This window comes from Anabrus simplex, chromosome 4 (assembly GCF_040414725.1).
Source record: "Anabrus simplex isolate iqAnaSimp1 chromosome 4, ASM4041472v1, whole genome shotgun sequence".
In the NCBI taxonomy this organism is placed as follows: domain Eukaryota; kingdom Metazoa; phylum Arthropoda; class Insecta; order Orthoptera; family Tettigoniidae; genus Anabrus; species Anabrus simplex.
Window position 1 is genome coordinate 245,814,845 of NC_090268.1, and position 17,151 is coordinate 245,831,995.

Genomic DNA, 17,151 nt, shown 5'->3' on the forward strand with positions numbered 1-17,151 from the left:
ACTGTAACTTTCGTAACGTGGATGTCTGACTTTGGGAAAGCTTCTTTTAAAAGTTGCCTGACAACAGCCTGTGTTTTTTTTTTTTTTTTTTTTTTTTTTTTTTTTTTTTTTTTTTTTTTTTTTTTTTTTTTGAAGGGCTGAATGGCAATGCCTTACATGCGTTGTGGACAACGTTTCGAAGTGTGCTTGTTGAAGAATATAAGCCTAAAGCTGAAGGATTTAGAGATGTATTGTTCTTTATTGCTTCTGGTTTTTTCCTCCTCCACTCGCACCTTCAGTTTAGTCTTTTCTCTCCTCAAATTCAAAAGGTTTTTGTCTTTTTCATATTTTTCTTTAACTTGTTGCCTTTTTAACCTATTCCTTTCCCTATCCTTCTCCAAATATGCAGCCCATCTCTATGGATTTTTAGCTTTAATTTTAGCTCTCATTTTTGCCCTTCTAGGAGCAGACTTTGCAGGTGGCATTATTTACAAGAAAATACATGAGTTTAGACTAAATTATAGGTTATTTTATGTTTCTGTTTACCTACCATTAATTTTAAGGACATTTCATCATAACAAAAAATAAATTATTGATGGAATAAAGAAAATTAATTTCATTTTACTCTGTGACTTAATAAAATCAAATTCTACACATCAGCAATATAATGTAAATCTGTGTGAATTTTCTCGGTTATATGTTGTGTAACATGGATTATAGTTCATAAAGAGACAGCCTTAAACTAAAAGTATCAGTGGTGATAGAAATGTAACATCCGTGATGCCTATTATATTCTTATTTAAACTCAGATATTATCTTTAAGATGGTAGGGTGCAAGTATTTTAATAGAATGTCAACATTTTCTACCTTTCACAAAAACGAATTCAGTTCAATGATATATTTTTAAAAAGTTTCTTCTTTTTTGTCACGGATGTTGCACCATGTACATCTGACTACTGGTTTACATTTAATTAATTAATTTGCTCACCTTGGTCTCCGAAATTCAGTGTGTAGAGTCTCAAAACATAAAATCAGCAGTAAAATTCCTGATAATGGAGTTAACAGTTGAACTGCATGTAAATAAGTTCTTCCAACTTCAGTGAATAAAACTGGCCATATACTACCAACTACAACCAGCTACTTCTGTTAGCAGTAAAACATATCAAATATATTATTTTTCAAAATATCTAAGCAGAATGCTTAAATTAGAAGTTTTATCTACTCACTGCATGAAAATAGAACATATTTATAAACAAATATTTTTTCCGTAGAATTCCCGCGTTACCTGGAATGACTGTAAAGGAATATTAAAATTATTGAAGACGTAAAAACTGGATGTGTACTTAAGATTTATTGTCAGATATTGTCCGATAACCTAACAAGTAATTATTAATTCTAAAATAACTTACTAAATTTAAATTAATGTCATGTCATCATCATTAGGGAGCGGATTTTTATGTAATTACATTTTTTTTTTTGCGTAAGTTTTAACGCAAGTTACGAAGTTCATTATTCCTATTGTGCATCCCCAAGTATAAAATCTGAATCTTATTTCACATAAAAACACATATTTTCACATTTTTAAAATGTAAATACATATTTTAAGAAAATCTATAATAAGCACATAAATCGGCAATATTTGTTGATCAATAAAATTTAAAATGCTTCTGTGTTATAAAACAATGCTCATATTTTCATTTTACGATTACGGTATTGTTTTTAACATTGTATTTAACATTATGTATCTGAATGTTTCGGCTATTTATGGACTTCCCTCCATAAGTTCTAAAACTTGCTGGTCACTGGCTACGTCGTTACATTTAGACAGCGATTTGATTTGCTGCACAAGATGTTTCCTTGCATGATGTCATTCCAACTCTTTATGAGTCAACCCTCTCGGATTTTGTTTATAGAATATCAGCGAAAGGCAATCACAGAGAGATAAGGTGACGTAATTCCGTTACGACATGGGAAACTCGGACGAATATTCCCCCACCATTAGGTAGTGGAATTTCATCACTCCTAAGAGTAAGGTTAGCTGTTCGGGTCCATATATCATTCCCGTGGTTGTGTGATTTTGTATGGATTTATAAGAAATATTTCCTTCAGTGTACGCTGCTATTCTTTTTATTGAAACAGTGATTCACCGTAAATGCGTGTGTCGTAACCTGCAAAATAATGCCAAAAGCGAAGTCGAGTACAAGGTCGCGTCTTCAACAATATGTAGTGGAATTTAAAAGCATTTTCACTACCGATGGAAAAGTATTATTTTGCCAACCGTGTGGTAAAACAGTACGTGCAGATCAACGTTCTCAAGTAATCCAGCATTTGTCTGGAAATAAGCATACTGCGGCTGCTTCGCGTGTGCGTTCGCGACAATTACTAATAGCTGAACCAGCTACTTCAAATGCAGGCCCATCTAAATATTCCCAGTATTATTTAGATGTGTGCAGAGCATTTGTTTGCGCCGACATTCCTCTTGGTAAAATAAATAATCCGGGATTGAGAAATTTCCTAACAAAGTACATTAATTTTGAGCCTCCAGACGAATCCACGTTAAGGAAAAACTATCTCCCAAAATGTTACGAAGAAACTTTACAGAGAATTCGGGCAGTATGTGATAGCAAAAAACTGTGGGTGAGCATTGACGAAACCACTGATTCAAGTGGCAGAAAAGTAGGAAATGTTGTAGTTGGTGTGTTGAAGAATGACAAAACTGCTTGCGAACGTTCTTATTTGCTAGCGTGTAAAGAAATGCTTGCTGCAAACCATGTCACTGTAGCTAGGTTATTCAATGAAGCCATGCACTTACTTTGGCCAAAAGGTATAAAATACGACCATGTATTGCTTTTCCTTACTGACAGTGCAGCTTACATGAAAAAGGCAGCCGAAGGCCTTTCTGTGAGCTTTCCGAAAATGATACACGTAACTTGCGTTGTTCATGCTCTACACAGGTTATGTGAAACTGTGCGGGCTCAGTATCCTCAAGTGGATAAATTAGTGTCTAATGGCAAAAAGGTCTTCGTAAAAGCACCCTCAAGAATCGATCTCTTTAAAGAGAAAAACCCGGATCTTGCGCTTCCTCCTCTGCCTATTGTTACACGGTGGGGTACCTGGCTTAGCGCTGTGGTATACTACGCAGACAATTTCGAAAGTTTTGCATCCGTTGTGAAGGTGCTAGATAAAAACGACGCGTCGTCAATTGAGATTCTTCAAGAGATACTAAAAGACAGCTCTTTGAAAAATGATTTGGTGTTTATATCTGCCAATCTAAGCTTCTTGTGTAAAACTATAGACATACTTGAAAAATCCACTAACCTGTTGTCCGAAACAGTGAAGGAAGTGCGCGCTGTTGAAAATAAATTAGATTCACTCCCGGCATCGCAGGTGTAGGGACTGTTAAAGGTCAAATATCAAAATTTGTTCAGGAAAAACAGAGGATTTCAAACAATGTGCCAAATTTCTGGTGTATTAGAGGGTGCTCATATTGGCGAAATTGATGGCGTTATTGTTGGTGGCATTCCTCTCTTTAACTATGCTCGTCTGACTTCCTGTGACGTGGAGCGATCGTTTTCGCAGTATAAGGCGTTCTTTAGAGATAATCGGCATACATTTGTGATGGACAATTTGGAGATGACCTTTGTTGTTCACTGCAATTCTGAGACTTTTCTAGCAACTAATATTCCAGCGTGTGATGGGTGAGTACGAACTGGTACTATTTTTTCAAAGATGATAGGTTGCTTTTGCCATATTTGAACAAAACATTACCTTTAAAAAAATAACCATTCATAATATCTACTCTGGCGTATCTAATATTAATATACCATACAGCACGTTTCTATACACAGACACCATTTTGCCTTAAGGAGCACGTTTGGTAGCACCATATTCTAATACAAAACATTATACTTATTTATTTCTTGAGCGCGAGTAGTTATGTGATATTTAAAGGAAAATAATTTCAATTTTTTATCACATATTTTAAAGTTTTTCATCACATAAAAAATACATATTTTTCACATTTTTAGCACATAAAAATCTGCTCCCTAATCATCATCTTAGTTACCTTCATTACATTTTTCTGTATATACTGTATATTTTCATAAGAATATTGGCACACACAGTGTGCTGATCCTGAATTTTCAAAACCACTAGGCCCTGTTTCAATCTCTAAGGTTTCCAAGATTTTACCTCTGAATGTAACCTTAGTGTGTGTGTCAGTCGGAGTTGGTATGGGGTTGCATGGCATTAAGATGAATAAGGTTGAGTTTTTAAAAGCACAAAAGATCACAATAAATTGGGATAAATATTCATTTATAGGAGGACTAAGGGATCGCAATATGAAGATACAGTTGGAATTCAAGAGAATAAATTGGGATAAATTTCCTAAGAGGACAACTTAGGAATTGGAATAAGTTAGCAATGGAAATCTTCATTAAATTTCAAAATTCTTTGAAATTATCTTTGGAAAGACTAGGTAAACAACTGATAGGGAATCTGCCACTTGGGCAAAAATGCAGATTAATAGATTGATTGATTGATTGATTGATTGATTGATTGATTGATTGATTGTAGTCATAATGTTAAATAACTGCTTGGATTCGTACTTTTTGGAGAGTAAATGCAACAGATTCATAAGGGATTATCAAAAAAAGGTAGGATAGATTTACAATTATGAAATTCAAAGGTGGCGTTGGTGGTGCAGCAGAATGGTTAACAAGTCTTTGATAATGCCTACTATGATATCGTTGAGTGTATATCTGGGGATACCTAACCCTTTCAAATGTTCCAGGTGTATTTTGTAGTACCTGCCTTGCTATCAAAATAACAAACTTTAACCGATCAATGTTCAAGTCGGATATTATAATATTCGCTTAAAGATGGAAGGCATGGCTCATAAGAACCAGGCCTTCATACAAGCAATAAAGATCTGAACTAATACAACTAACACTGGCTGGATACTTAACAATGAACAAATGCCACTCGGTAAACTGTTAAAATTGTTTACATTTAAACAATCATTGTTCCACTTATAGAATTGGTAAAAAGTAGAAAATAATTTTTAAAATGCAGTTTTTTTTAAACCAGTCAACCCTGATCACAAAATATGACTAAACTATATGCCATGTGGGTTATAAGCTCACCAGACAAAAAAATAATCACCCCTGGAGAAATCATTACAAGCATCATTTAATACTGTGTAAATCCGCCTATGGACTTGAACTTGATAACCATCTGGATTCGGTTAGGAAGTGAGTCCACAGGGTTGTGCAGGTACGTCGCTTTCATATTAAGCCACTTCCTGAGAATTTGATTGTGCAATTCCACCAAATTGTGGGGATGCTGATGTCGGTGTTTTACCCATAGTTCAAACTTGTCTCACAGCTTTCCGATGGGGTTCAAAAGTCAGGTGATTTTGCAGGTCAATCAAGATGTAATAGTGTGGGGGATTGTTCATGAAACCAGTCACATATGCGTCCAGCCCAATGAACTTTGCTGTTGTCATCTTGAAAAATCAGGGTATTAATAGCATATTCATCATGCAGATGGCTGACACTGGAGTCATAGCACAAGAAGTACAGCATGTTCTACCTGAAGCTGTCTGAGCAGCAGGGGATGTTGTGTTACCTAATGGCCAGAGGATTGAGAACCTAAAACGCAACACCTGATCATCCACAATGTTCAAACAAACATGCTGGTTCATGTTAGTGGTCACCTCAGTGAGCAGACCCAATCCATGATACAAAACACCCCCACAAAACATCACCTTCGGCTTGAACCTGAACTTGCACACATTCAGGATGAATTGCTTCATTTGGCCTTCGGTCCACTCGACGATGTGCATCATTGGAATACAGGCAAAAACTTGATTCTTCAGACCTCATTACATTCAGCCAGTCAGCTACTGTCCCCATCCAAAGATTTCTAGCCCATTGAAAACTCGCAGATTTATGTGCCTGTGTGAGCAATTTTGAGACTCCAAATATTCGTTGCATACAGTTCCCGTCGCAATGTTTTCTTGCTAACAGGTTGGGATGGACCTTCATTCACTAACTGCAGCAATTCCTGTCGGGTTTGAAAGCTATTTTGATTCCCAAGCAGGTAAATGCATCTCCAATCCCTCTTGTCAGGATCCTTTTTCCGACCACATTTCTGACTTATTGTTTTGAGGCCATGTGTAGTATACCACTACTTCTATACACGCTGCGAAACACCAGCAACTTCACGCACCGTATTGCCATGGGCGCGGCCAAACACGATTGCCCCTTTTTGCCACTCTGACACATCTTTACGTCTACCTACTGTATGTTGACATACACTGTCCGCTTGAAGCATTAATGTCTCGCCGATCGCTACTGCCTTATGCTCACGTAGAGGCAGTGCACATGGAGTTCAGCACAGGATTTGTTCGCTGCGCCATCTCTACGGGCTTAATGATCCATCTGTGCATACACACTACTTTTTTGTCCGGTGAGCTTAGTTTACATTAATTTACTAATCAGTCAATCACTACTGATCTGCATTTAGGACAGTCGCCAAAGTGGCAAATTCCCTATCTGTGTTTTCCTAATCTTTTCTAATAATTTCAAAGAAATTGGAAATTTATTGAACATCTCCCTTGGTAAGTTATTCCAGTCCTTAACTCCTCTTCCTTAAAAGGAGTATTTGTCCCAATTTGTCCTTTTGAATTCCAACTTTATCTTCATATTGTGATCTTTCTTACTTTTAAAGACACCACTGAAACTTATTCGTCTACTAATGTCATTCCACGCCATCTCTACTATTTCAAGATAGCTTCTAAATTTTGAGAAAATACAAAGTACATACATGCAGATTTTAAAGTTATTTTTACAATATTCATACTGGATAGTTTAATGGGTTTACTCTTCTGCTGTTATGCATTCCTTTGTAAACAAACTGAAAGCATTATCACTAGTCAATGAATTATTCTGTAAATTGATTGCAATGTTTTTATCACTAGGTACAGGAATGCAGATACCTCAGGCTGCAGCTACTGCACTAAACCTGAACTCTGCTGGAGCCCTACCAATGCAGCAAGCAACACCACCGATAGCCACACAGTGTTTCATGTTGGCAAACATGTTTGATCCTACAACGTAAGTTTAGCACATTAATTCCTTCTACAAAGTACAAATTGTATTCTAGTTGTTTGAAAGACGGATAAATAACTCAGGTTAATTTTTAACAAATTTGCAATCCAGTTATTGATGACATTTAGTAGATGTGATATAGGCGAATCGTAAAGAATTTCGCCTTATTTTCTTGACACGGCATAAGCACAAAAGCCTATATCCTGTCTATAAGTATGGGCCGTGAAAGTATCAATGGTGACATATTTAATAGTTAATAAATAAACATGCGCTCACAAGTAACATCTTCACTTCTATTTAGTTGTGCATACACAAATATAAAACTTGACTGAATATAAGTGTTCCAACATTTCAGAATTTGATCATAAGAGTAAAAGGAATCTCAAAGTGAAGTACTCAACTGTCAAAGTTTAATAACATTGTAGTCAGATATTTCCTACACAAAATTCTTTGCGAAAACATATTTCTGCACTCAGAATACAGTGATGCAGAATCAATGCAACAGACTTTAAATATCAAATTCATAACTTGAGGATGAAATTGCTTGGTGTAGGTTAATCACATAAATTCATTTTCTTCTGTCAATGTTTTGCTGTTGTTGCTATTCTCATCTTCTCAGAGTTAATAGTCTTTGCTTCCAGCTAGACAGTTTATAATGCATTTCTTGCAGCGTCAAGTGATAAGATTCTGAAGAAATCTCATTCCAGGTGAATTTCACTTGCCCTAATGAGCAACAGTTGGTTGGAGTCAGGGTATTTGCCGTCAAGCAGCATAAATTGAGCTGTCTTAAATGTCTTGTTGATGCAGGCACCTAGTGCTTGTATTTGACTAGTCATACCACTTGGTATTTTAATCAGATCGGTATTCATCTTTTCACTTTGAGTTTTCTTGACTTTATTTATATGGCTCAGAGAGGCAGTATAAACAGTATTTCTTCGCTGCTCTTGAGCCAACATTGAATGCTTCGTTTCATTAGCTTATCAGCATCAGTACATGATTTCAGTTATTTAAGCTATCGCTATACTCTTTGGCTGTTACAGTTCTTTATAGGTAATGACATGACTGGCAAATACATTGTTTCAGCATCATTATAGACTCTGTTACACATGGATATCACCTGGTAACAAAACCCGAAATGAAATAGATTTTATCTTTGTAAAGGGCTGCTGGAAATCGGTGATAACGAATGCCCAAACTTACCCAGGAGCAGACTGCAACTCTGATCATGTGTTGTTGGTCATGGATTTTCATCTAAAGTTTAAGGTGTTAGCCCGGAAAAATTAATTTTGCGTTGGATGGAAAATCTGTGAAAATATGTTGAGAACTAGCTCTGGTGAAACTAAAAGTTGTATGTGCAGTATCTTAAGTGCGGCCAGTATTCGGAAGATAGTAGGTTCGAACCCCACTGTCGGCAGCCCTGAAAATGGTTTTCCCTGGTTTCCCATTTTCACACCAGGCAAATGCTGGGGCTGTACCTTAATTAAGGCCACGGCCGCTTCCTTCCCACTCCTAGCCCGTCCCTGTCCCATCGTCGCCATAAGACCTATCTGTGTCGGTGCGACGTAAAGCAACTAGCAAAAAAAAAAAAAAAAAAAGCCAGTTGTATGGACATCTGAAGATCATTCAGCAAATAGATATGGAATGAACTAAAATCTGTAGTTGCCAAGACAGCTTACGAGGTTAAGTCTGATGCAAATAGAAGAAAACATGGGCTAAGCCCAGGAGTCTCAATCTAATTGAAGAAAAGAAATTGCAGAAAAGGGGAGGTCATAGAAATGCCACACAGTTTGAGAGAGATCATTTTTTGAACCATACAGGAGATGCAGGAGAGTTGCAGCGACGATGATTGGAAACAGGTGACGTCTGTGATGACATTAAGAACCAAACTGGATCTATTTAAGAAGTTGAGGGACACTTCAAACCTTGTTCTTGAACTGTACTAGGGGTAGATGGCACTATTATTGAGAGGTGGTGGCAGTACTGTAAACATTTGTACACTGACATACATGGTCCAAATGATGATTACATTAAATCTGACTTCAAAGAACATAAACCATCAATATTGTGAAGTTAGGTAGAGAACGCCATCAAACCTTAAAGGTATTCAGGAGATAGTGGGTTCGAACCCTACTGTCAGCAGCCCTGAAGATGATTTACCATGGATTCCCATTTTCACACCAGGCTAATGCTTGGGATGTACCTTAATTAAAGCCACGACCGCTCCCTTCCCGCTCCTAGCCCTTTCCTGTCCCATCATCCCCATAAGATCCATCTGTGTCGGTGCGACGTAAGGCAACTTGTAAAAAAATACCACAAGGCAACTGGTATGATAACGTATCAGCAGAGATGGGGATAATGGCATAGATACACTCCATTTCATCTGCAACGGAGGCTGGGATCAGTGTTCCACTTCATAAGAAAGTATCAAAGCTTTACTGCAAGAATGATTGGACTATATTGTTAATTTCACATGCCACCAAAGTTCTTCTCCATATCATCAGTCTGTGCCTGCAGCCATACATACCACAGTATACCCCACCAGAACAAACTGGATTGGTGCAAGGCAGAGAGAGGGACCCATTATTTACATTTACAAAGTGTCTTGTGTCAGCTCAAATATTTGAAAAAGAACCATAGTACATACATACATACATACATACATACGTGCATACAGATAAAAAGTTATAATAAAATATTGTATGTTCCGTAATGTCAACCATCAAGGGTTCTGGAAAATTCTTCCTCAGTGTCCTATTTTTTAATTTATAAAAGTCTCTAAAAGTTACAAAATTCAAAAGTTATGCTGCAGTATGATTGGAATTCTTCCTTGTAGAAGTCTAACACTTCTGTGAAATCTGTGGATATACCAGTTTTATATGGTTTATATTAAACTGATGTCCAATGAACGTTTTGCACATAGATCTCTCTAAACTTATCAGTACTTAAAAAGTGTTGATTTGGTGGAACATCATCTTATGGTAGTTTTGAAATACTACTGTTCACCATTAGTGAGGAAGAGCTTGCTCTCCTGTTGGAAAATGTTAAGATAAAAAGTCAGACTCTTGGTTTGGAGATAAACCTTAACAGGACACAGTTGATGGTAGTTGACCTTGGCAAGCATCTTCAGTTCACAGGTTTCTTGATGAATCTTGAAATTGTTGGTGAATATATTTGTTGAGGATCAGTTCTGAGTGATAAGGGTGGCTGTGAACAAGAAATTAAAAGAAGAAAAGCTCTTGGATGTTGTGCAATAGAAAAGGTTAAAATCATCTGGCAGGACAGAGGAATATCTAGGAATTCCAAAATCCACTTGGTGCAGACCCATATTCTCCATCTTCTTATACAGTTGGACTATTAGAGCATCAGCGTATTCAAGCCTTTGACATGTGTTGCTAGTGAAGAATGCTAAATACGAAGGCCATCTGGAAAGTGGTACCCGTTTGTGCAATAAAGACACAGGAGTAAATATTAACAAATATACACATTTTAATTGGAAGAGCATACTTTACACTACTTCTCCACATAATCTCCAAGCAAATTTAGGCATTTGTCATAACGTGGGACGAGTTTTTGTATTCCAGCGTCATAGTCCTCCGCCGCCAGCGTATTGAGATACGTAGTCACGGCTCGTTTAAGTTCATCACTGTCAAATCTTTTTCCCGCCAGAAAGTCTTTAAGCTTCGTAAAGAGATGAAAATCTGAAGGGTCCAAGTCTGGGCTATACGGGGGATGGTCAAAGGTTTCTCACTTGAATTGCTGCAAAAGTTGTGTTACCGCAGCTGCATGAGGCATGGCATTGTCATAAAGGAGAATGACACCTGTAGACAACAGACCTCCCCGTCGATTTTGTATTGCCCGCCGTAATTTCTTTAATGTTTCACAATACGTATTAGCATTAATTCTCTCTCCACGGGCCATAAAATCAATGAGCAGTACACCTCGACAATCCCAGAAAATGGTTTCCATGAGTTTCCTGGTGGACAGAACTGTCTTGAATTTTTTTGGTTTGGTTGGTGAATGAACATGATGCCACTCCATTGACTGTCGTTTACTCTCAGGTGATGCATAACAAACCCATGTTTCATCCCCAGTAATGATGCGAGCCAGGAAAGAGTTTCCTTCATCGGAATAACATCCCAGAAACGTCAGTGCTGCAGCCATACGCTTGGTTTTGTGCTCCTGTAAGCATGCGAGGGACCCACCTTGCACAGATTTTTGAATAATGCAGATGGTCTTTGACAATTTCATGAACAATTCTTCGAGACACATTAGGAAAATGTTCAGAGTTCATCAGTTGTGACGCGCCGATCGTTCCTCACGCATTCGTCTACTGCGCTCAGCAGTTGGTCTATAATGACAGATGGTCTCCCTGAACGTTCCTCGTCGTGTGTGTTCCTCCTCCCCAGGTTGAAGTTGTGACACCAGCGCCGAATAGATGACTCGTCCATCACATTGTCTCCATACACCCCCGTTAATTGGCGATGAATATCACAAGGTCAAACGTTTCGTGCATTAAGAAATTTAATCACGGCCCTCACTTCACAACTGGCGGGGTTCTCAATTTGATTAAACATTTTCGATCACAGACACACAGAGGTGCCAACTATTACGGATTGTCCGTAATGATTACGGATTTCACTTCACAATTACGGCATTACGATTGAAGGGGAAATTATTACGGAAAAGCAACCTTGTCACGATAAAAATTAATTTCTGCAAAAAAAAGGAAAGAAGTAAGAAATGTTCAATCTCTTAGAGCATTACTGGTCAACCCGCCTCGTTTCAATGCTTGTACGTTGGCTACCAAACATATTTGGCAGTTATTTGGTCGTCTGATTGCAGAAGACACATAGAATCCAAGAAACATCAAACATACGGTGAATCAAAATTACGAAACCAGTCTGTTTCATCGTTCTTCGTAAAAAGTAATGAAACTGCGGTGACAAATGCCGAATTATTGTTCACATCATTTCTTTTGGAGCATAATATTCCTTTATCAGTTTCAGACCACGCTGGAAATTTGTTTAGATCAATGTTCCCCGACTCAAAAATATCTCAGAAATATGGTTGTGCAAGAACTAAAACCTCTGCTTTAGTTCAATACACGGCATCTGAGGCAAAACAGGAATTGAGTGAACTTTTGCAAATAACGCCTTTTTCCTTGGCTACTGATGGTAGTACGGATTCGAATGCAGTTAAACTTTAACCTATAGTTGTCTCTTTCTTTAATGCTCAGAGAGGTCAAATATCAACTCTTCTATTGTCATTGTTAGAGAGTAGCGACAATACTGGTGAGGGAATTTTCTCTGTAATTAATAGTGAATTGTCTTCTTTAGCCATTCCATGGGAAAATTGCATTTCTTTTTCATCTGACAATGCATACACAATGATAGGGGCAAATAAAGGTGTTGCCAAATTTGTGAAGGACAGGCATTCTTCTGTTTATGTCCCGGGTTGTTCATGTCATCTCATACACAACTGTGCACAAAAAGCAGCAGCCCAATCGCCAGTCAATGTAGAGAACTTTTTGGTTCAGTTATATTACTAACTTGACAAGAGTTCTAAAAGACAAAACACGTTGAAAGTTTATCAGGCTGTTTGTGGCACAGAGGGTCACAAAATTTTGAAATATGTTAGTACCCGTTGGCTCTCGCTTCTTCAGTCTATTGATAGAGTTCTTGAGCAGTGGGAAGCTTTGACACTCATGTTTTGTAGTGAGACCCACCATAAAAGTGAGACCACCAAGCAGTTTGAAACTGTGAAATCTTTCATACAAGACCCACACACAAAACTGTTTTGCTACTTTCTTCAGAGTATACTTCCTGTTTTTAACTCTGTGAATATATTTCTGCAACAAGATGCTCCAGCCATACATCTTCTTAGGAGGAAACTTACTGGTCTTTTAACTGACCTATTGGTCAGATTTGTTCAGCCATGTTCTCTTCAGTCAGAATCTACCTCCCTTTTGAGTGTTGAATTCAAGAGGAGGAAATACCAGAAAGCCAATGAGGACTTGGTAATTGGAGCAAAAGCTAGGGCATACTTGAAAGATAATGACTGTGATGAAGAGATGTTTTATAATTCTGTAAGAGAGTTTTATATGGCAGCTTGCAGTTACATTACCAGGAAAATTCCCCTTGATGATGAATTTCTTCATCATGCCGAAGTTGTAGACATCTCTCTCAGAACGAAGGTTTCCTATTCATCTCTTGAATACTTTGTTCGAAGATTCCCAACTTTGGTCAAAGAAAGTGAACATGACAAACTTGAAGAGGAATTTGCAGTTTACCAGTGTGATGCTTTCCCGGAATATATTGTACATGGACCTAACATTGATGTGAATTGGGGCAAGATTGCAGAGCTTAAAAATGAAAGTGGACAAATTAAGTATAAAACCTTAAGTAATGTTGTATTTGCAGTACTAAGTGTACCTCATAGTAACTCTCCCACAGAAAGAGTTTTCAGTGTTGTTAGGAAAAATCAGACAGAATTCAGGCCTACACTAAGTACATCTACACTGGAATCGCTTATGGTTCTGAAGACGAAAATGTCATCTCAGGGGGAAGTATGTTACAAGAAAACCTACACCGAAAAGCAGCTGCTGGGTGCGAAACAAGCTACAAAGAATTTTTTATCACAGAACTAACAGGTAATGAGCAAATTTTATTGTGTTATATAATATACTTTAGAATAGATTGCTGTAGGAAAGGGCAAACGGGGTGCTTTGGATTTGACTCGTAAAAGTTTTTGGCGGCGGGGGGGGGGGGGGGGGTAAAAATGGGATTACTGATAACCCACTTCAAAGGTTGGCACCTCTGCAGACACAACACAGGCAATACTAGCGTCACGCAACCTCGCACAGAGCAGGTAGACAAGCCACTGACGCGGTCTGACCTCGCCCAGCGGCTACACGAGTTGTCAGCGCTTCATGCGGCGCTAACGGGCACTACTTTCCGGATGGCCCTCGTATGCCATAGATACAAAGAACAAATGTGTCAATCAGGAATGAGCTGAGCATGAGATCTCTTTCTTTACTATGCTACCGGAAGATACTGCAGTTCTTCAGCTACATCACAAGATGACAGGTGGACAACTTAGAGAAGGGAACAGTTACTAGTAAAAGACCAGGAGGAAGAGCACCACGTAGAAGGTTTGATCATGTGACAGAGGTCACCCTGATGCCTTTAAGGAAGATTTTATCAGAGGCAGATAATCGACAGCTATGGAAGCAGCAGGTCATACCTAGAACAAAGTGACTAAACATGTACGAGGTCACGATGCTCATGAGCAAAACGAGTAAAGGGAGAGGTTCTTTCTCTAAGTAACCCTTCAATATTTTATTAACTACTACCTCAAAACTCGAAGCTACAAAGTCATTCCGTGTTCATGTAAGTAACTTGCTTACTGTCAATTTTTTTATTATGGGCACTCTAGTTTAGGCATTAATTACAAATTAAGAATTTCATATTTTTTATTTGTGGGTATAGTAAATATTGTCCAGGTTTTTAAATATTGTCCAGGTTTTGGGCTTCTTCTCTAGGAAACACTCATTTAAAAATATATACATGGGAAACTACTAATCTGATGGTAATTACGCTTTTATGTGTTATTTATTTGTAGTGTGATACTCAAGTTACGATTTTTTTTTTCAGCTACCCGAAATGAAGTTTTTATCATTTTCCTACAGCAACTTTTTTTCAGCCCAGAATAAACGTAGAACAAGAAACTTTGATTTGTTTTGAAGTACTCAGTCGTGGTTATCAGAATCTACAGCCACTGTAACCGTACAGTATGATAGTGAATTTATGAAAAGTAATGATGGGAAGTTGTGTGCACTCTGGACTGTAGGATTAACAGCAGGCGGGGTGGTTAAATTGGGTACAGCGTTGCAGCGTTCAGTAATAAACAGCTCGCAACAAACACACCTTTTTGTTTACTTTCAACCTTTAATTTTATTCCCTCGTACAAATTCCACTTCCCTTAGCCTTTTCTCATAAGGACTTTGGGCATTCAATTGCAGGTTTACAATTGATTGGATTCCTAATTTAGAATTGTCACACTTTACCATTTTTACAAGAGTTATTTACTTATCTTCTGTCTATAATTCTATCAATATTCTTCATCTCAAATATGAATGTTCCAATGAATTGGAACTGCTGTCGTTCATGTTGATCATGACTGGCTTGAAATGAGCGACATTTTTCAGACAGTCCCATCTATCTCCCAGTGGTAGTCTTTCATTTTCTTGGCTAGGGGCCGTATTTGGCAATAGCAATACACACAATTTTTTTCATATCTTCTCTCCTGCCTGCATATGACCCTGTACATACTTAAAGTACCGTATTTTAGCAAAATTAACTCGTGAAATATCGCAAAATCTTATTTATTGTGTGAATTGTGCAAATAATCACAAAATATACCCCCACTTGGTACTAAAAATGCAAAATAGTACCAGAAAAGCTCTCCCGATAAACGTTCAAATGCTTCGGAGAACTTGACTGTTGTGGTTTCCTTCTCAGTTGCTTGATAGGCTGTATATTCTCTACACGAACGCAGACAAAGCAATGAGCACTGTGTATCAGAAGTATGTGTATTCAGTTCCGCAATCTCTAAGGCAATCAGTAAAAATTGGTATATGTTATCTATTACAGCAAATGGCATTGCAGTCATAGCAAGATCAGTTGTAGATACAGGAGTGCGCATTATACACTTTGGCAGTGAGAGTTCGCTATTGGCAAATGTCCAGCATTTAAGTATAAAAATGCTGAAAACTAAAGTCACAACAGTTTTCTTTTTGAGGGCCGAGGAATACAACAGTGAAGTGTTCTGTGTATTTGATGCTGCATAAAATATTCCAATGTGTAAGTACTGTAATATTCATATTTTGTTGAAACTAAAAGACGCGTGTGATAAACACTGCTGAGAATCAGAAACACACAAAAATAAGAAGAATGAAGCAAATGTACATAATTTTAAGCAGCAAATAATAATCGGTGATAGTTTACACATCGCAAGTAAGTTGGAAAGTGATAAGAGAGCAGTTTGTAATAGACACGACAAAAGCATTCATGCAAGCCAGCATTCTTATAGAAAAGCGAGTTAATCCTGGCGTGAGGACATGGATGATTATAAAAGGAAAGATGAATAATACTGTCTTTCTTATTGGACTTGACAAAAGAATGACTGAATGGGTGGCTAAGTTTCTAGAAAATAAAACTTGGAGAATTAGGGTAGGGGAAGCTTTATATCTCCCTGTAATAATTAAGAGGGGAATTCCTCAAGGCAGTATTATAGGACCTTTATATTTTCTTATATATGTACATAATTTTAAGCAGCAAATAATAATCGGTGATATATATATCAATGATATGTGTAAAGAAGTGGAATGAGAGATAAGGCTTTCTGCAGATATGTTATTCTGTACAGAGTAATAAATAAGCAACTGCAAAATGACCTCGATAATGTTGTGAGATGGACAGTGGGCATTGGTATGATGATAAACGAGGTTAAGGCAGGTTGTGAGTTTCACAAATAGGAAAAGTCCTCTCAGTTTTAATTACTGCATTGATGGGGTGAAAGTTCCTTTTGGGGATCATTGTAAGTACGTAGGTGTTAATATAAGGAAAGATCTTCATTGGAGTAATTAATCACATAAATATGATTGTAAATAAGGAAGTCTCTGGTAAGACCCCAACTAGAGTCTGGTTCCAGTGTCTGGGACCCTCACCAGGATTACTTGATCCAAGAACTGGAAAAAGTCCAAAGAAAAGCAGCTCGATTTGTTCTGGGTGATTTCCGACAAAAGAGTACCATTACAAAAATGTTGCAAAGTTTGGGCTGTTAAGAATTGGGAGAAAGGAGACGAGTTGCTCGACTAAATGGTATTTTAAAATTTTCTAACGTCCAATAACGGACTCTTTATATTGGTATTAAGTGGTATGTTCCGCGCTGTCAGTGGAGCTATGGTGTGGAATGACATCAGTAGACGAATAAGTTTGAGTGGTGTCTTGAAAAGTAGGAAAGATCACAATATGAAGATAACGTTGGAATTCCAGAGGAC

The 17,151-nt window shown here is 37.7% G+C and overlaps 1 protein-coding gene across 6 annotated transcripts in view; it reads left to right on the plus strand.

Moving 5' to 3' along the window:
• The window catches only part of Caper (RNA-binding protein 39-like protein Caper), a 356,013-nt gene that overhangs the window by 301,110 nt on the left and 37,752 nt on the right, over positions 1-17,151 (plus strand). For all 6 annotated transcript variants that reach the window (XM_067145486.1, XM_067145480.1, XM_067145482.1 and 3 more), the window contains one exon: positions 6,962-7,097. In XM_067145486.1, the coding sequence (XP_067001587.1) occupies positions 6,962-7,097 (136 nt within the window). The remainder of the gene's footprint in view (positions 1-6,961; positions 7,098-17,151) is intronic.